Raw genomic sequence first — 20,923 nt, 5'->3', positions numbered from 1 at the left:
ATCAGAAAAGAAGTGCTCTCATGGTGAGAGGTACGTAAAATACATGTACCACAATGGTAAAACTGCTTAATATCACACTGATAATAGTTTGTCAACTGTTGTGGTCAATAGACTCGATAAACTGTATGTGTTTGCCACATATGTAATTCAGTTTTACTTTTAATATAAATTTATGACAAGAAAATGTGCTGAGCAGTGCATGCAGTATGTGCAATTCAGTTTAATTTCAATCTGAAATTTATGACAACTGAAAAATGCATTCAGTGTTACTAAAATAATTTTTTTGAAAGCTCACAGTAATAAACAGCACAAAACAAGTTTAAAGGAGACAATGGTTTAATATGTAAATTGCATCATAAAATAATGGACACTGGCAAATGTGTAATGAGTGTAAAATACAAAATGAAATATGAGTAAAAATACCATGAAATAAATATGAATATGATTGAAAAATCGAATATATATTTGGTACAATATACTCTGTATTTAACACGTAGCATGGCTGTGCAAAATTTATTAAAAAATACATCATTCTAAATTTACCTTTAACTGGAATTTTTTTTTCTTAATTTTTTACTATACATTCTTAACACAACATACTGCCTCTGATAAATTCCCCTCTTCATGATTGCTCTTTCCAACACTAGGTGTGGAACAGAAAAAATCTGCAAGCCCTTAAGTAAATCTTCATCTTAAATCAAAATATTAAACCCGTCTATTTTATCATATGATAAATCCTCACCAGTCTAGCTGCAAATGAAAAAAATGTATAAAATACTGTAGGCCCCATTCTTTTTGCATAGAGTAAAACAAGTGATTTGACTCCGTCTTTGAGGAATCAGTTAACTACTGTGATTTAATTCTACTAATTTGTATGACATTCATTTTTCTCTTCACGCCGAGCCAAGCTTTACTATGCTTACCCTTTGCATTTTATATGTCCATCCTAAATCGTAATAAAGATGTAATATTTTCAACAGGATGAGCACATGTGAAATACAAATAAACATTTTACTCCAGTCATTAAACATCCCACTCCACATGACCCCATCTCAATCCTGGACAATTTTACTTAAGCCATATTTCAACCTGAGAAGTACATGCTAAAGAGCATGATGTGTAGATGTGATCTATAATTTCCTTATGCCAATAAAATTAGTAAATTACACTATACTGTGTGTATGCCTTTCTAAATGTATTTTTCAAAAATACAAAACTATCTGTGTGTAGGTTGACAACATGTGGAAGAGAAACTACTTTCACACACAGGGTAAGTAAAATAAAAAAGAACAGTCCCTCAAAGGGACTGTTGCTCAAATGGGCAAAAAGAATTTCCAGGAATTCAAGATAAGATCATTTATATGTTTTAATCGCTTAGTGCTGGAATCATCCACAATATTCTTCAGCAATAACAAGATTTTCAAATTAACTGCTGTGGTCGATATATTAGATTTCAGATTGGCACCATTTTCAATTAGAGCAGACATAATTAGAAGGCTTCCAGTGAAAACCCCATGTCATAATGACCACTCATTCTGGGGGCATAGTGACAGCAAGGTTTTCAAGGCAGTCACCATGGCAGTCATATTTTCCACATGACTGGCACCAATTATATTTAGGACCAAATAGGTATCAGAAGAAGTCTCCTAGTGAAAACTCATTGATAGACATCCATTTTGGAAGGGGTATAGAAAATTTTATTTTCAAGATGGTCATTATGGTGGCCATATTGAGTGTTAGTCACTTTCATTAGGCCCAACTAAACATTACGAGAACTCTTATGATGAATACCTTTTGTCAAAATGATTCTTTATTTATGAGTAGCGAAAACAAAAGATTCATGATGGCCGTATAATGGATGCCAGATGAGTTCAGTTTTATTACAGGACCAACAAAACATTACAAAAAGATCCTTAGTAAAAATGACATGCTAAAACGACCATTCATTCTGGTGAAGTAGTGATAACAGGATTTTCAAGATGGCTGCTATGACAGCCATACTGGACATTGGATTGGCACCATTTTCATTCAGGATAACTCGACAATAAAAGACATCCTTAAGTGAAAACCCCATGCTGATATGACCATCTGATCAGGAGAGAAGTGATTACAAGAATTTTCAAGACGACCACTGTGGCAGTTATACTGGAAGTCCAAACAGCACCATTTTCATTCAGAACCAACACCAGCATAGTATGAACATATTCGTAAAGTTTCATGGCAATCCTCTATGTAGTTTAGGAAGAATAGTACTGACAAAGTTTGTGCTAATGGACAGACAGACAATGTATGAAAAACAATCCCATAAACTCTTTTGGTCTGTGACCAGCAGAACTAAAACTTGGGTACATTTTTGTATGTGAATGAGATACTAACCAAGCAGATATTAAAGACTGTCTCAAGATTAAATAAATGAAAGTTACAAGTATAGTTCCAATCAACAAAATGACAAGTATACTTTTCCTTGATTTGACTAGCATCTATTTGAAAATGCAGTAACTTAAAGCAATAACACAAACTAACAGCTTTTCTACTCCACACCAAATGCTGACAAGCTACCAAAAGAAGGAACTATTGGCAATTACTATGTACATACTTACAGGAATAATATCATTTGCAAAAATATGTACAAAAACAGATTATAATCTCTCAAATGGTAATAGAACTTGTTCAAACATACCAGTACATGTATGAAGCTTTTATGCATGCTTGATATTACATTTTCAATGGGAAACAACTTCCATTTCTATATAAATATACACTGAAAGTAATTACATACACAATCTTACTTGTTACAAGACAAAATTTCAACAATTAACTCTAATTAACACAGCTCACCTTTTTTCCACAAACGATATGCAATTCTGACAAAAAGGCTACCTGTGGCAATTTTAAACAAATACATGTATACAATTTACATGTGTAAATTTGACATAAAAAACTCGACATGAAAAACAGATTTTTAATATACTGAATGCTGGACTGATCTAGTCTGTATTACAAATATCAGAGTTCAAAACTGAAACATGTCAATGAAATACAGATAAATTCTTATTTATTTCCCATGATGTCAACATTTCAAACTCTTGCTTCTAATGAGTTCTTTGCCACAACTTCAACCTAATCTTTTCAATCAGACTATAGCATCTGGAATATAATACTATCAGCTATAAAATGTATAAGAATCAGCAATGTGGAGGCATTTATCTTGGCTACAGAACTGCTGCAGAAAAAAACAAACTACTGAATATATCAATCGTGCTGGAATACTGTAATTTACTTGTGGTTTGCAATGACTTGTTTTCACCAACACGCATCTGTGGACTTGTTTTCATGTTCATACAAAATAGAGATTTACCACAATAATCATCCAATGGGACATGCTTTTAAGATCTCCCTTTATTCAATGGAAGAGATTTCAATTCATTCTTGAGACTCACAAATTTAGTCAAAGACATTTATCATGCATAACAAAAAACGTTCAGAAAAACTATTCCTTCTCTCATAGTTCTTAGTCAGTTACTTAACCTAGTCAGTTACTTAACCTATAAAACAAACAGTGGGAAAATCACTTCCATGCAATTGAGATGATGACCAGGTAGAATGTTTTCTCACAAACTGTCATGCACTGAGTAAACCTTTCTGACCTTTTAAAACAAAAAATACAAAGGTTAAACTAAGCAAATACAAAAGATGAATTAAAATTACAAATATTTGCTCCAAACTTTTGATCGTAAACTTTGTTCATTTAAACTAAAATCTGCTAATCTTATTAGTTATCTTTGGATAGAAAAAGACATTACAATTTCCTCGATTACTGACCTTGTACTCTTGCTTTCTTACCCTTGATCGCTGCCCTTTGTTTTGATGCTTAATGTTTTTATCCTACTGACCCTGAATAAGGCACACCGTGTCCATGAAAGCCTAGTGATCCCCATGCAAAGTGTTTTCTTACATGAACAAACTAAATGTTGTTGTTGCTGTTTTTGTGGGTTTAATACCATTTTTCAGGGGGCCCCGAGTGGCCGAGTGGTCTAAAGCACTCTCTGTTACAGATCACTGCCATCTCACCTCTGTCTGCGTGGGTTTGAGTCAAGAATTCGGCCAATGTGGGTATATTTCCTACCTAAAATATTCTCAGCATGTTTTTAATTTTTTAATGTTTGTCTAAATTTCATGTTGTTTGTTTTTGTAATAATATTATTATGTGTCTTATCTTATAGGTGTTGTCTAATGTTGTAAAGCGCTTAGAGCTTCTAAAGATTAGACGCTATACAATGTCCTCATTATTATTATTATTATGTGAGAAAGCTTGCCAGTAGCTTCTCATGGGGAGTTGGTTCTTCCTGGGTTTTTCCTCAACCATTAATACTGGCCACCATGCATAGCCTATCGTCTGCTGAAAAATGGTGTTTAACCCTAAAACAACAACAACCATTTTTCAGCCCACGTTTGGCTATACAAGGTGACTAGTTTAACTGGTGGGGGAAAACCCCCCGAAAACCCAGAAAAGAATCACTGACCCACTGGAAAACAATGGCAAAATGCACACTGCGTCTTTAATTTTCACTACATCATGTAAAATGGCTCCCATGTTAAAATCTTTAGATCAAACTGTTGATCTTCTCAAAAATTTTCTTGTCCAAAGATTAAAAAAGTAGAATATACTGACCAAATTTAAAATGTTTATCCAAACATTTTCCTCCTCATCCTAAGCCCATTTAGTCAAAAACAATGATGCTTTATAAATTATAAACTGGAAGGAATTTGTTTACACATCTTCAGCAACACATGACAAGTATGTCAGGTTAATGGAACCCAGAGAAGCTGAAACCTGTTGTTCAACTGTGTCAAAACCATGTCCTACTCATATCATGTGACGTAATTTTACAACAAATATTTCAACTCCAAAGAATTGTTACATAAAGTCTAGTAACTATAAGCTAGGTTTTTGGTGCTTTACAGCACAGCAAAATACATGGTAATTTAGTGCCCAAGCAAATGGAGTCAAGTGCCTTACCCAAGGACAGTAACTATAAGTGTAAATGAGCACAGTATGTAACTTGTAAACACTTGGAGAAGCAATCAAGACCAGAAGGCAAGACAAAATAATGCATAGGAAAAAACTGTCCACTTCATAGAAGCACGGGTATAGAAAATGATGTTCTGATATCAAGCTGGCCCCTCCATAAAAAATTTGTACACAACTCTGAATCTTACATTAAAATATTTTGACAAATCTAAATGCTACATTTGTCAATCTCTAGTAAAATATCCAGCTCTGGTGTAAATGGTATAATTCAAAACATTTAGCAATATTTTATGACACAGAATTCAGGTTATCAGCTTGCATGGTAAATGAAACAATGCATTAAGTAGTGAACTGCATACAATTCTGTGTAAATTCTCTAAATTCGGAAGTTAATTTACAAGTATGTACACAATGGTATAAAATGAGAATCTTCTATGAAAACATCCCTGTATTATATATTGCAAATCTCTTTGTATCAAACATGCGGTTAACAAATGATCATACATACCATCAACAAGTAATCCCCTTCACACACCAATGTTAACATTAAAGACCCCATACTACACCAGAACCAGCTGCCAGGGGTCTGAGCTACTTTTGTTTCCAAATTAAAAGTTAATTTCTTAAAATTTATGTCATTATTATTCTTTGATATCTCTTATGTAAACATAGCAGTTTTTAACTCTTTTCATAATGGGATGTGAATACATGATCAAGAAAAAGATTTCAGAAATGATTATCGAGAAATTACTGTCACAGAAGTAAAATATTCATCCTCACCATGATGAAATGAATACAATGCACAAGTCAATGCCCCCGTCTAAAAGCCAAGCACTCCCCTCAAACTAAGAAAAGTTGTCAAGTAATTCAAACAGGATAATAAATTACCCACAGCAAATCAGCCACTAACTTTATCTGAAAACCATTTCTTATGAAATTCCTTTCCAGATAGCTAATTACGTTCCAAATCGATCGCATTACAGTGCGACTCCAATACAGCATGCACTGCTATAACATGAATTCAAATATAACACAATCATGGTGTGGCTCCCAAAATTTCACATACATGTATTTTTCTTGTACAAGAAAAAAAATTCTTCTTAAAGTACAAAAAATAATATGTAAAACATTTATCATTTTGGGAAGAAATTGGATACAAATTCTAATATATGATGATTGTGGCATGCAATAAACGGATTTTAACCCAAATAAACTGCCATTATTTCAACTACAGGAGCTCTTGTTAATCGCACAAGATTCACATTTTTAGTTTTAGAAACCCATAACTATGAATAATGTGCATAATTAGAAGCCAGGAGATGCCAAGTTTCTCCTGCTATTTTGACTTGTAATCCCAGCTACCTTAATGGGAACTGATGTTTGATTCTGATAATGCTCTGAGGCTAATATTCTCAATATTTTGCACATCCTTATATGCTTAAAAAATTAGTAACACCTCCAGTGTAAACCCATGAGAACCATAAGTTTCTAATTAGAGGAGGATGTGATCAAAACATGAACTCTTCTGTACTGTATACATGCAAGTCTGATATATAGTATCTTCAAAGAGAAGTTTAACTGCAAAAGAAAGAGTAACATCATGCATATCATTGAGTACAGAATCACTGTCACATCTATCGTGCTAATAATCATGGCAGACAAATGCTTTAAAACCAATTCTATATTTGATATGCAAGTTCAATTTTGTTTTTATTTTACAAAAGAAATTTTGATACTCTCTCACTTTAAATATCACAACATTTTAAAAATTCATTTTCACAATACATTATTGATGCTTCCACTAAAACAGCTGGCTGACATAATAGCATGAATAGTAACTTTATCTCTAACAACTTGGATACATAACTGGTATAATAAAATCCACCACCTTTTTTTCAGCCCCTTTTTAATCACACTTCATGGCCTACTCGGCCATCATTAAAAAGCTCCTCCATTCTTGTTTCATCAGACCCTTCTTTAGGCAGGACTGGAACATTCATGGTTACAGTTGTAAAGAATGCCATCTTCTCCCTGCACAAAAGGAACAAGGTAAATCAATGAGCAACACATGGCATGGACATTCATACATCTTTAAGATCTGAGAGTGTCCAACAAAAAAAAAAAAAAAGAGTCAATATTTTTAACAGTCCTGGTATGTATGCTGATCTTGGCTTTTCTAAACTCTAACCTACAATGCACAACTACAAAGAAAGTGATTAAATGTTTCAGTTTAAAATCTTGTTAACAATATACCAATACTAACATATGATCCAACATCAGCTGCAACAAGCAGTCAAACAACAGTCAGTGCAAGTGAGGTAGAAGATAGTCCTCATGCTTATATACAAAACTCCTACAAAAAGAAACCTATGGTCCAGTACTCTCAATTTTTACACTACTTAAACCAGTACCCTATAGTCCAGTACTCTTAATTTTTACACTACTTAAACCAGTACACCATGGTCTAGTATTCTCAATATTCACACTACTTATGCCAGTACACTAAGGTCCAGTACTCTCCATTTTTACACTATGTATGCCAGTACACTATAATCCACTATGTATGCCAGTACACTATGATCCAGAACTCTCAGTTTTAAACTTGCACTCTCAGTTTTTACATCACTTTAGTACTCTGTGACATTATATGATTGCACTGGATCCCTTATCTAAATTAATGACCCTGGACTGCATGCAGCACATTTTTTTTTAAAAAAGCCTCACAGTAGTTAACAGAACAAAAATATGTTTTTCATATTTGTCATTTTTAATGGATTTTTTTTATTATTCTAGACAAAAGTAGTGTTAATATTCCATTTATATCAAAGCAGAAAATAGCCTTGTTCATTAAAAACAGGAAATAGCTTTGTTCCATTAAAAACAGGAAATAGCTTTGTTCCATTAAAAACTTGCCACACTGCCCACCTGATAAAATCATGCATCCCAATGATTTAGTGGATCTGCCTAGAACTCAACAGAATATAAGATGATGCACAAAACAGATATATCTCTGTGCTTTTTATCACATGATGTCAACATCTACATGTGCCCTTTCTAATTTTACTGTGACAAAAAGTGTGACAACACAGTCTAGAGAAAACATTAGACGTGTACCAAGATCAGATGAAATACACTGAACAGTTTGTGAGTTATGAATTCTCGATGAATATCTCAGTTTAATGCATCTTGTGTAAAAACCTGAGATGCTGGCAGGATTTTTTCTGAAGGGTGATTCCCCCACCAAAAAGACCCCCAAAAAACAACCAAAAAACAAAACAAGGGAGAAGTAGAATAAAATGACTGGGTTGGAGGGGGGAACCACCTTAGTTCCTTATTTACCCAACACTTAATCATCATTCTCTCTTTCTTCCTACTCCACTCTGTTTGGTCTCAACATCCTCACAAGATTCCCCCCTCTAGATGTTATAAGCATTAATAATATTGCACATACATTGAATTAATTTGTGGGAGTTGATGCACATCACTGCTTTATATGTGCACAGATCTGTAACAAGTTTGCATGATTTGTGCATTTGCATGCCCTGGTAACATTTCTTATGTTATTTCAATGCATCCCTTTGTCTTAACCCACATTTGCATACTGTGGAATGGAGGTGTTTTGATCAATTAAATATCCTTATTTTTTATTTATTTTATTATTATCTACTCAGCCTAATTTTTTGAAAATACAAACAAAACACATTAATATTAGGAAGATGCTTTGCTACCTCTGGTATCCAGCAAATGTGGAAAGATGAAAATATGCCTTTTTGTCTAAAATTGATATAAAGGGAAGAAACTCTTTCTATCCTTTCTCCTTACCTACCCTTACCATTACTAGGTGTCTATGGATGTTTGACAGTTTTTGCTTGAGGATGTTTTGAATCTGCTCAGAGGCTTGGCATATTTTATTCAGGCATGTATTTTTCGAGAAACATAATTTACTAAAAACATGTGCCAGCTCTTCTCAACATATTCCCTGATCACATTAATAGTACAAATCGTAACAGAAAGAGGCATGCATCCTACCTCATCTATGGTCACACTCAATGGAATAAGGATTCTCCCTATATCAGGTAAATGCACTGCAAATCAGTGAAAGTGTTGTTCTATACCCATAGTAAGGCTATGCTTACTTTAATTAGTCCAGTGGTGGTCTTTGCTGTAGACAATGGGCCTAAACTGCACAATTCTGCTGAAAGACTGCTGAGTGGACAGACCACTACAAAGTCTGGCCCCTTTTTGACAACAACTCAGCCAGGACATTCAGCTGGCCTGGAATATGTCTGATCTGAGCCATTATGTTCATCTGTGCATACCAGCAGATAAAATCCCAAACCAATGCACACAGATCTGCCATATAATTGGTTCTTCCAGTAATAAATTAGGTTTACCCCGCTCATCTTTTCTTAAGGTAACTCTTCTGGCCCAGTTTTCCTCTGGCTATGTTGAAGCTGGACTACAGAAGAGCTTTTCAACTGTACAGGCCTACATCTGTACAGATCATTAATTTCCAGTTTGGATTTTTCTAGAAATATTCCTGCCATCAGCCATTGTCTGTTGCAACACTGGCACAGAAAATACATTCCTTTGTTCAAGATCATTATTTGTTATGAAGTTGACCGGAAAAGGGATGGAATTGGGTTTTGAAGGGCTATTTCTAAAGGGCAGATGAATGGCAACCTAAAACAAATCAAATCAGCTACTGCATGTATAATCCAAAGACTCACAAAATTTCTCTTGCCATGATCTACTTACTATATAATACTATACTGACTCTGTCAATGGATTGTCAAAAATCCACAAGATTAACTGAGATTCCATTTGAGCCAGTATAGTGAGAGCATACACCATTATCAGGCTACCTTGTTCGTATCAAGAGATTAAGCAAACCAAAGTTCTAAATGCAGTACAAAAGAAACATTTTAACAAGGAGTAAAATTCCTTCCTACCACTTAGACTGCTCAACTTTTGTTAAAACAATCATATTAAACACATCTATTCATTACTGCATACTGGATAAATCAAGCATGCCATACCAAGGAAGAAGTCTATCACCGAATGAAAGAACTTAATTATTTCACTCCATAAACAGAACATAGTACTTGGACACAAATAGGTTGTTGGTTGCTTTTGTCAATCTTTTCATTTGTTTGCTGAAAAACATGGGCTTTCACATGAATAACCTCATGAAAAATGCCATTTAAAAGGCAATTCTTTATGAGTCAAAGGTTATTGTATGACTACAAAGCATGTAACTACAAATATAAAGAAAGAATGTATGTAGTTCTCAGTATAATAGTGGCTACATGGTGCCAACCAAAAGGAAAATCTGAACAATGTATAATTGAATAATTGCATAAAAAAACATAGTAAGATAAACCCTTTGAAATACATGTCAACATGAAATACAACATAATGAAGATAAAGATGTTCAAATTTTGTTAAAATGGACATCAAATAGAATATAATGGTAACATGTACAATTGTTACATCTGCTCAAACTTTGATATGTAAGCTGTATTAGAGAAAGCATCAGGGAAACATCTCAATATAAAACATGCCTAAAAAAGGGAATTTTCTATGCCTCTTGCTGTGAACACACTGTTCTATCCAATTCATGAAAAATAAAAAAGCTACATGATCACTCAGTTATCAACTTGTGGCATTTATTTTTTAAAAATCTGTCCCCAATAACTGCTCAGTTAGAGGGATTGCACTGACCTAAATGACAAAGATACAGCATTAGGACTGTTCCTCTTCATTCTCTGCACTTCCCTTGTCACCCGCTTTAACAGCTGTTCTGCACGCCGGTCCTGTTTGGACAATGGAGGGGCCTGGTCTTGCTTTATCTAAAACACAAAATGGAGATGCACCAACATGTAAAAACTGATCACCAAATTAATTTCTTTGTGTAGGGTATAAAATTAAAGGGATTTGTGGTTGCTACAAGCCATAAATTTTAAGACTTCACAAACCATAGATATGTCTGTGGAAACAACAGGAAACCTACGACAATCGAAAAATTTCAATACTGTGACAACTATCATGTTCATGATACAAAGAAAATTTATACAAACAAAAATGAAAGATTTCATATTAGATAACTTGCAACATTTTGGTATTAAATCAATACATATATCAACACTTTAATGACAAAAATATTTAATTGACTTGGTCATTAAAAAGAGCTTTTGTGGTAGTATTCATGTTTATTCCTGAATCAAACACAAGTTACTTAACTGTCATGTACCAATTTGATCACACATTCAATGCAAGGATAGTAATATTGATATGTATGCTGTTGTAGTAAATGTTTCCTTGCAGTTTCTCAAATATAACCATCATCTGTGCACTCTAAATACTGAAATCAAGTCGCTACTTATTTTACTCAAAATTCTCTTTGCCATATAATTCAGCTCGATTTAGTTACACGACTTGGAGATATTCATGTCAATCATCTGAAAATAAATGCCTTCAGTTGCTCATGTTCATATCAAATTTGTGACAAGATCTTAAACCTTCATTTATTTCAAAGCAGTAATAACAAATTTTGCTTAACCTTTTAACTGAACTATTAGTTTATAGTTTAAAATTTTTTTTTTAAATATTGCACGTTCTCTTTTCCATGTGTGATGAGATAATGTAATGTTAACAGTAATCCTTTTGTAGGCAGGCCTTTTCTCAAGTAACTGACTGCGAAAGCAGAAGGCTTGGCTGGGGGGGGGGGGGGCTTTCTTTAAATATTTCATCATAAATCTCAATAACAATGATTTCAATACCAAAGGAAAAAAAAAGTCCCATGGACAATATATAGAACAAATGAAGACGTGTCGGCATCTAAACAAAAGTAAGAAGAGCTACTGTATATAACTTAACATCATTTTGCACCATAATCTTGTATTTATTCAGTCTTAATAGAAGTATGCAAGTCATCTCTAATTTTAGCATCTTTAAGTTTTATATTTTATCTTGTACTTTGGGTTTCATATTTATTCAGCAGGATTTTTATTTCTAAATAATGATGCATTTTTGTAAACTTTATTATTAGCTAGCACAATACTGCAACTATTGTGCTTAAGTGTCATAAAAAGCTACTACATACATATTTTACAAGCTGTCCATGTACACATGAATGACGAAAAGAAGAAAAGGATAAATAAGAATTTGTTAAAATCCAATATTGTCTGCAATATCAAACAATCTCTATGCATAAGGCACTGATCTGTAACTGAGACTGCCTGACGTAATATGACAAAGTTATTTTCAATTCCATTCTATACGACAGGATCAAAACCATGATGGGACAACTTTTTCATCAGTTGGTAGTGCCCTCAATAGTTATTCTAATCATACAGGGTAACCTCATATATCCACAAAAAGATCTCAGCATAGCATAAGATACAAAAAAAGACCAACCAAATGAGTATAGTGAAAATATTCATAACAAATGTGGAGTTTTACCTAGGAATGTTTGAATGTGTACTGGTAAATGCATTATTAATTCTGTTTGGTAACCAATGCAGCCTCCCTTCTGAAACATTAAGTCCGAGATGGGGAAACCTGTTTATGCAATATTATTAGCTCATTACAAACAGTCAAACTAGCTGTAAATAAAAAGAACATCATCTTGTGTGCTTGATGAATGAAGGTACAGTCACTACATAGTTGAATTATAGTATGGACAAGAAGGTCTAAAAAAAATTGGAGTTTGTTGGAAGATGCAAGGTGTCTCATGGCGGCTAAGCAACTGAAAGAGAACATGATCTCCTTAATTAGCCACATGCATTAAAACAGGCATCAATTATGGTTACAGCAACTGAGGGATAAAACATACTTTATCTTATGAAACTAATTAGCACAACTTTGTAAATACAATGCATGTAATTGACTACAGAACTGCATGTTGGAAGGATGGGTCAATGGAAAGGCCTAAATTTAATTATGGAGAAGAAATGGAAAATAATTATAAACATAACAAGATTTTACAGCAACTATAATGAAATGTTCTGTACATTAAACGCACATCAATTCTAACATATTATATTTATCATCTGAATTAAATATTTCATACACTGAAAAGCTCTGTGTTATATAAGCAAGTCTCTCATCAATGTACTTTCATGAAATTTTAAATAGATAATCAATGAGAAATCAGTAAGGATCACCATTTTTTTCCTGTAAAGAAAATGGAGAAATCAAGTGTCAACTATTTTAATGGTTTAATAATTCTGAGTCAGTGAAATCTAACTTGGAGTGTGTGTGTGTGTGTGTGTGATCTAGATTTTTAATGTAGCTTTAACAATTTTCTAGTCATATTGCTACAATGTCTGCAGTGTGGCAGTTTATTGTGATGTCTAGCACTGGGACATCATGCTTAAGTCATGTCATATCATGTCACACCCATTTACATTGTCCTGACACCAGGCTGACCAGTCCTAACTCTAGCTCCTTAATGCTGATGAGCACCAAGCGCGGCAGATGCTAATACCATTTGTATAAGTCTTAGGTATGACTCTGCCCAGGTTCGAACCTGCGACCTCCCGCATCCACTCTAACCACTGGAGCAGTCTAACTTGGAATAGAAAGAAGTGAAATTTGGCTGACTGTCACCTATGTATCAAGATTAGTGAATATCCACCCAAAGATTTAGGAGATGTGGTCATGAACATACGGATGGTTGGACTGTTACTAAAATTAAATCAATGCATTGTATGGTCTATATGAAAGTGCTTCTCAAAATGTCCACTCAAGAAATTATAATATTCTCCTTGTCATTATGCTTTATTTCTCATTTTCTGCAAAATATATAATTTTAGATAGCCTCCACAATGTTATATCTTGCTAAGAAAAATGAGTGGAAGCCAATTAAATTTACCTCCTTTAAGCACAGAATGTGTGTGCTCAAGGTACATCTCTCCCTTGTTACAAGACAGTAGCTGACTGCATTTTGTACTGGACCACCATATAGATAGAATGATTCAATGTCTGATGAATGCATGCATGCATGTTTATGGAGAAAGGAAGGGAATAATCAAAATGCCAGTCAAAAAGGAAGTAACAGATTCAGTAAACATTATTGCTGTCTCCTTTCCAGCTAAAATCACTGATTAGGAAAGATGATTACCAATTTAATGCCATCACACACCAACATGGCAATTCTAAAGCACAAGCAACAGAAATCAAATACTTTCTTCCATGTATGAAATCCATTTTAAATCCAATGATGTCAAAACACAAGCAAAGTTTTACAATAAAAAGTATTATTCCAAACAGAATAAGTGCTGTTTACTTATTATGTCTATTCCTGGGTTCTATAATATAATTTATAAAACAAATCCATGTGATTTTGATATTAGGTAATAAAGAAAAAGAATCCCGAGTATCTAAATTCACCCCTAACTATAACTGATTTCACATGCAGGCTCTCAACTCAATTACTGGATGAAGTGTCATTACTCATCACTCACAGAACTTTTGAAGCCCCCAGAATATCTCTCAGAGTCCCTGGCATAAAACTATTAAGTCCCTCACATTCAAAAGGATAGAATGGAAAATGAAAAAACACATGCTCGTTATTTTAATAATATGAGGATTGAATTCTAAGCCACTTATGATATCACACTAAAGAAAAAATACTCTTCAGTAAATAAATTGACACATTTAAACATTATACATGTAGATTTTATCATTATTTTACCCTTAGAACAACATTAAAAACAAAAATGTTACTTAGAATGATGTGTGTTGTTTTCTCTGCAAGTAATATATTATCTCCATTCCCTCCAATGAAAGTATTAAGAGTAAATACCTGGCATTACACTGTACCATGTGCATGTGTATGTAAATTAACATCAGTAATTGAAACAAAGAAATGAAAAAACGAAGGAATGAAAAATTATACCAAGCAGCATATGTACCAAAATAAATTAATCAAAATATGTTAATTTGTAAATAGTGTTAATTGCTTTAAGAGTTAACCCAAGGAAATAAAGGTGGGATATAAAACTGATGAATTAATCTTCGTACATGTATGGTACCTAAATACATGTAGCCTGAGACTGCAGATATGAACTGTTGTCAAGATGAATTCACACAAGCTTTATGTTCTTTTACTCAGTCACCAGTCAAATGGAACTTTTGCCTATTTGTTTTTCATTTTCATTTGTTGGCATTAGTGTCATTTTCATCACGAGTCCATTTCCCTAAAAATAAAAACAGATTTTGCTAACTTATTTATACGAGTCGATGGATTTTTCTGCTTTTAAAGTCACTCCTGATACTGCAGTACAATATCCAAGTCCCACTTTTTCAAACAGCAGTTTTTATTATGGCATACTGATGATCTTACAATATTGTCCAAACCAAACTGAGAAAGCTCTTATTACTTTCAGGATTTATATTCATGTCATTACCAATTTTATTTAAACACCACACTCATTAGAACGTTTTTTTAAGTAGTAGCCTTTGAAGGGGCAGTTCTTTTCAATAGAGTGATAAGGATTGTTAATTAGTAACACTGGTTTCATTATGTTAAGTCTTTAACTATTGTGCATATTGTCCATAGCTGAACACATATGAAAAGGGGGAGTATCTTGGCGGAAAATAAGGCACATCATGGGATGCATTACTGGGAGGAATGGTGTTTGCTTTGCGAATTTCACATGGAAGCTCTGGTCCCCAAGAGCCATGTTAATGCATATTATTTGTGGGTACATGGTGTCAATGACTATAAGTGACTGTTGCTTTCTGTCTAGTAATTGGATTATACATGCCATGCTGCATTATCACACTTCAGTTGCTAATTTTTTCATCACAAATGCAGCGGACAAGCTTACTATCTGTCACTGTTTATTGACACATGGACATTAACAAATCACAGGAAGGATTAATGTCTGCATGACTGGTGAGGTGTGTCCATAAAAGTTAAGTGGCTGACGATACGGAGTGACTTTAGTGCTAGAGGCCATTTCTGATGTTCTGTGTGCTGGTACCAAATACAACAGCTGTTCTGTGTGTTGTTACCAAATACAAAAGCTGTTCCGTGTGTTATTACAAAATGCAACAGCTGACGCAAATTAATTATACGAGTGGTTCATTTGAGATATAGGGAATTTGGGGTATTCTGTAACTGTTAGGAATACAATATTGGACACTTACTAAATATAATGCTGGTGAATCAGATTCAAGGCAAATTGTGAACACACATTCGGGCAGTATCAATTTTAAGTACAATGGTTCTGACAAAACTTTGAGCTGATGGATGCTCAAAGTTCTATGTACAATATTTTTTTAAAGATAATTTTGGTTGCAGGATCCAGAGTTATGGTATTACATGATGAACCATGTTAGAATGAAGTGCCTATAACAAATAAAAGCTGCCATTAACAATGTACATGATGTAAGGTCAATGTATATATAGGTTAAAATGCACTTGGTAATTGAATGAGATAAATTAAGAAAAGCATGCCCTGTAATAAGATTAAATGTAACAGAGTTAAGATTTAAACCATGCAAAGATGAAGCAGTTCTATAATTATAGGTTATTATATGTGTAATCTCTGATATCACAGGTGAATGAGTTGTTTATTTGGCAGTGGCCCATGACAATGCAGGTTGGCTACCTCAAAATGATTTACACCTGAAATATCGGATGGTACACAAGCAATAAACTGTTTATTATATACTCTCATTTATAATCAGTTACCTCTTAAGAGAGACAAAATTACAAATACTGGAACAAATATAATCTATTTTTTCTTTACCCCCCTTTATTTATAATTAAAGACAAACATGAATAAAGCAGGCTAATGGGATAATATTACAATGCCATAACACATCATCATCAATGACATACAATGCTTCATGATGCTGACAGAAAGATATTGCTCATATACCTCCCACATTTAGACTACGGGACAAAAACTTGAGTATATAATGATCCATTTTTCAGACAATATGAATAAAGGTTATTCCAGTAAAACATACATGGGACCAAGGGAGGCACATTCAACACAGAAAAGTCAGCTAAAGATGCAATTTAGAATCTTTTACCATCTTCCTTTGAACAGTTAATCTGAATACACTGGCGTATGTTCATCACAAAAGAAAATGCCTTCCCTGGGTTCAATGTTTGTATAATGGAACATCTCTAACTGATCACAATGAATTTTAAATATGTAGTATTGTTAACATTCAATAAAGAGGATAGGCATAAGAGATGTTAGTTCCATGGTACACATGGTACTTTTTCAGGCTTTTAAGTAATACAACCATGCTTAAGAAATAACGGATGCAGCATAACAGGTCTTACTTGATATTGGACAATTTTTGTAGTCTGAAATAAGATGTAATTTACTGCTTAATGCAACATTATCACTTGCATAAGATTCTCTTTCCAAATTTTCATATATTCTGCACCAGTTATAAAATAAAATGCTTTAAATAAATATATTTCTCACTTTCCCCAGATATTTATGGGGGGTAGGGGGGATCTAGCTTTCAACAGAAAACATTTAACTAACTTTCATGGACTGTTGTAGATAATGTGCCCCAAAAGGTACAACATACAAAATTAAGTCCCAACACTGTTAATATCTGAGTATGTGAAACGTAGTGAAGACAAACCTTGCTGCATTTACTACATAGATGACATACAAGTTTTCAAAACCTAAGACTTTCAAATAAATGAACACAACAAAATCAGATTTTTATTTATGAAAGTGACTGCTCTCAAATAAATATGAATTACCTTTAAAAACATTAAACTGACAAAAATGTCTAGAATTGATAGTATCATTTTTTTTATAAAATAATACTTTTCAAATTGTCCAAACAGGAGCCCACTTGTGAAATAGAACAGCATCAAAATTAAAAACATTAAATATATGTTCAAAGATTCTATCTCTTCACAGGTGAATATATTTTCAATCTGTTTGGTTACTTAAAACTGGCAGCTTCCAATGTGAGGTAATATTTTGTAGTACTTTAACAATACATAGTGCTGGTCACAGGTCCATTGGAAGAAAACAAATTTAATCACAATAATAAAATAACATCTATTTAGCATAATGTCCATCAAACGAGAAACCTACAGGAAATTATGTGCAAGTATGGCTTAACTGTGCCAAACCTCTGTTAGCTGAATTGTACTGAATGCATACTGTGACAGCAGATATGTCATGGATGGCTACATCAATGAGGTGCATTTTCTGCATTCCCATTCTTTATTCACATTCGCCTGAACTTACCAACTTGTCAGCATCACCTAGCAACTTCTGAAACTGCTCATCATCTGTGAGCCAAGCTGGCAGCTCTGTCTCTCCTACAAGGAAAGGGTACAGAAATTTTTTTAAAGTGCACTGACCATGCAATATTTTCTTGACAAGAGACAGCAATTTCTTGAGAACCAGATACAAATCATACTTTTGTGACTGCCAAACTCAAGACTTGGTTCAATTCTCACAACCACCAACCTTAAGCAGGACACCTAACAAGTCCATCAAAAGTAACTCTTAGAAGAACTTGTGTACCTCAAAGTCCTGTGGAACTAGGCAAAAGAAGTCCTTACGTATGACTAGAACAAGTATCCAGGTTATACTGAGTATTCCAGTGATAATGGCAGTGTTGTCTCTAACCTGTTTTTGGCGGACACTGTACCCAGCACTTCCTAGGTGGCACCATGCCCTCAATGAAGTGCACTTTGACCTCCTTATGGCTGCCTTGTCTTAAATCTCCAAAAGATTTTATATGCTGCATATGTCACATTTTTCATGTGCATTACGGGCATCATATCGGCACCATTCTAACCTAATTTTCATCTGCAGTGCAAATATCGTCTTACATGGACCAAGGGCATGCATAAACATGTCTCCTCCTGTAATGAGGTTCCCAATGACTTTGCCACACTTAAACTACTCTAACAATCAGCACCCTAAACCAACTTGTGACCGGAGGAAAATACTGTCAAGGTTTGTTACAGAGGTTTAACTGTAATTTATCTGCCAAGTAAACCATCTAAAATGTTAGCAGACATATTTGTTGCACTAGATTAAAGATTTTAAAATCATTTATCAGCAATGGTGTCAACTGGATCAAGTTGTGCCTTACAGCTATATTCTTCTGTGTGGCTCTCCCCAATGCCACCCTTCTTCTGCTGGCATGACAACTTTCAAGTGGAGGGAGGGAAGATGTCTAGTATGTCTGAAGTAAATAGGAAGTGGGGGGAAGGGAGGTGTCTAGGATGCTTGAAGTAGAATTCAGTGTAAATATGTACGTAGGCAGAAAACCAAGGTGCAAGAGGACAGTTTTAATAATTCAGGGTGCCTTCTCATTCTTCATGCACTGCATATAGAACAGTAACATATTTCCAAGACAAATGGAGAAAAATTTAACTGACATATGCTTGTTCTCTCTTTCTCTGTTTCTTTTGCTTATGCCTGTAGACAAGGCAACCTGTTTTGTTTGGGGGGTGTCATTTATTTTCTAAACTGGTCAAGTGTTTAATTAAATCTGATTCAGTGTGAATATGTACATATCTAGAAATCAGAGATGAAAGGGGACAGTTTTAATAAGTCAGGATGCTTTCCCATCCCCTTTCGATGCATAAAAATGGTAATACATTTCCAGGATAACAGACGAAAACTTTATCTGGTACAAGCTCTCTCTCTCAATTGTGACTGATGAACACCAACTATACACTTAATTTTTTTTTCTCCAACAAAATGAAACAATACAAATTTCAACATGTTATATAATAATCTACCTGAAACACCCTGTGATGCCAGATTTATTCTGAATTTGTACCAATATTTTCAGCTCATAGAGACTCATTTTAAATGATGTATGCATCTATTGTTTTGGTTTTTTTTATGTACACATCAGCACAATAATGGCTACAGTGCTGCTAAACTTGTGTACCCAATAGAGCATAAAACAAATCAAGGAAAACAAGGGTAAAAACCATAAAATACAAGGTCAAATTCTTGATAGAAACTAAACGCTTTTATGAAGTCCAAGACCTTCTAAGCATTAACATAATAACTGGAACTACAATAAATGGGGGCCAAACAAAATGTCAGGTAAAATTGACTCCCAAAATATGTCTTCATGACAGGTGTCCATGCTTATTACTAGCAAGGAATATATTACCAAAAGAAGAGTTTAGAAAACAGATTGTATGAAAAATCACCAAGAGTTTAGAAAACAGATTGTGTGAAGAAGTTTTCAGCAATTCATTACCTTTTGACTTGGCAGTCTCTAAACGCTGTTTCAATTCCTTCAATCTGTTAATTTCATCCTTAAGGTATGATAATTTGGTCTGTGAAGCCTGCAGATCCAGCTCCAAGTCTAAGGATGTACGTGGCAAAAATCTGCCACCAAACAAGTTAGCATAGTCTGGGGACTGTAAAGAAAACACAACTATTAGTGTAATTTTCTAAGAAGTGGTCATGGCAACAGAAATTAACAGAATAAAAGAACCAAGTTTCCAACTTACTTTATCTGCCATATCAATTTACATTCAAATGAATTAACGCCCTGAATAATAATACTGTTTCAAACAGGAAAGACAATGAAAGATGAAATTTAAAGTATATGAAAAATGATCATTATAACTCTCATCATGATTATGATGCCACAAATGATTCAAGTACCAATGGCAATAAGAGTAATGATGTGATAATAATTTATAAGGGTGTCTAGGTGAGATAAATATCATTTCAACCATTTCAACCATCTGTTACATTGTGATACATGCATAGTGTATTGTAACCAGTCTACTGCATGTTGTTTACCATTTCTGATACATGCATAGTGTATTGTAGTCACAAAACGAACTAGTCTAGCTGCATGATTTTGACCTTTTAAGGACCTTCCATGTTTTTGAAAACA

General features: G+C 34.1%; 1 protein-coding gene across 3 annotated transcripts in view; it reads right to left on the bottom strand.

Moving 5' to 3' along the window:
* Positions 1-318: 318 nt before the first annotated feature.
* The window catches only part of LOC149798495 (protein WWC2-like), a 123,257-nt gene continuing 102,652 nt past the window's right edge, over positions 319-20,923 (bottom strand). Inside the window, exons 20-24 of one of the 3 annotated variants that reach the window (XM_089963696.1) lie at positions 20,273-20,435; positions 18,283-18,356; positions 17,346-17,369; positions 10,757-10,884; positions 319-7,063 (exon numbers count right to left, since the gene is read on the bottom strand). In XM_089963696.1, the coding sequence (XP_089819822.1) occupies positions 6,943-7,063; positions 10,757-10,884; positions 17,346-17,369; positions 18,283-18,356; positions 20,273-20,435 (510 nt within the window). In that variant the 3' untranslated portion in view covers positions 319-6,942. The remainder of the gene's footprint in view (positions 7,064-10,756; positions 10,885-17,345; positions 17,370-18,282; positions 18,357-20,272; positions 20,436-20,923) is intronic. The other 2 variants (XM_089963697.1, XM_089963698.1) reach the window with 2 other exon arrangements.

Source organism: Sinohyriopsis cumingii, chromosome 6 (genome assembly GCF_028554795.1).
Source record: "Sinohyriopsis cumingii isolate HCF-2022 chromosome 6, ASM2855479v2, whole genome shotgun sequence".
Taxonomy (NCBI): domain Eukaryota; kingdom Metazoa; phylum Mollusca; class Bivalvia; order Unionida; family Unionidae; genus Sinohyriopsis; species Sinohyriopsis cumingii.
This window is presented reverse-complemented; position numbering and strand designations above follow the sequence as displayed.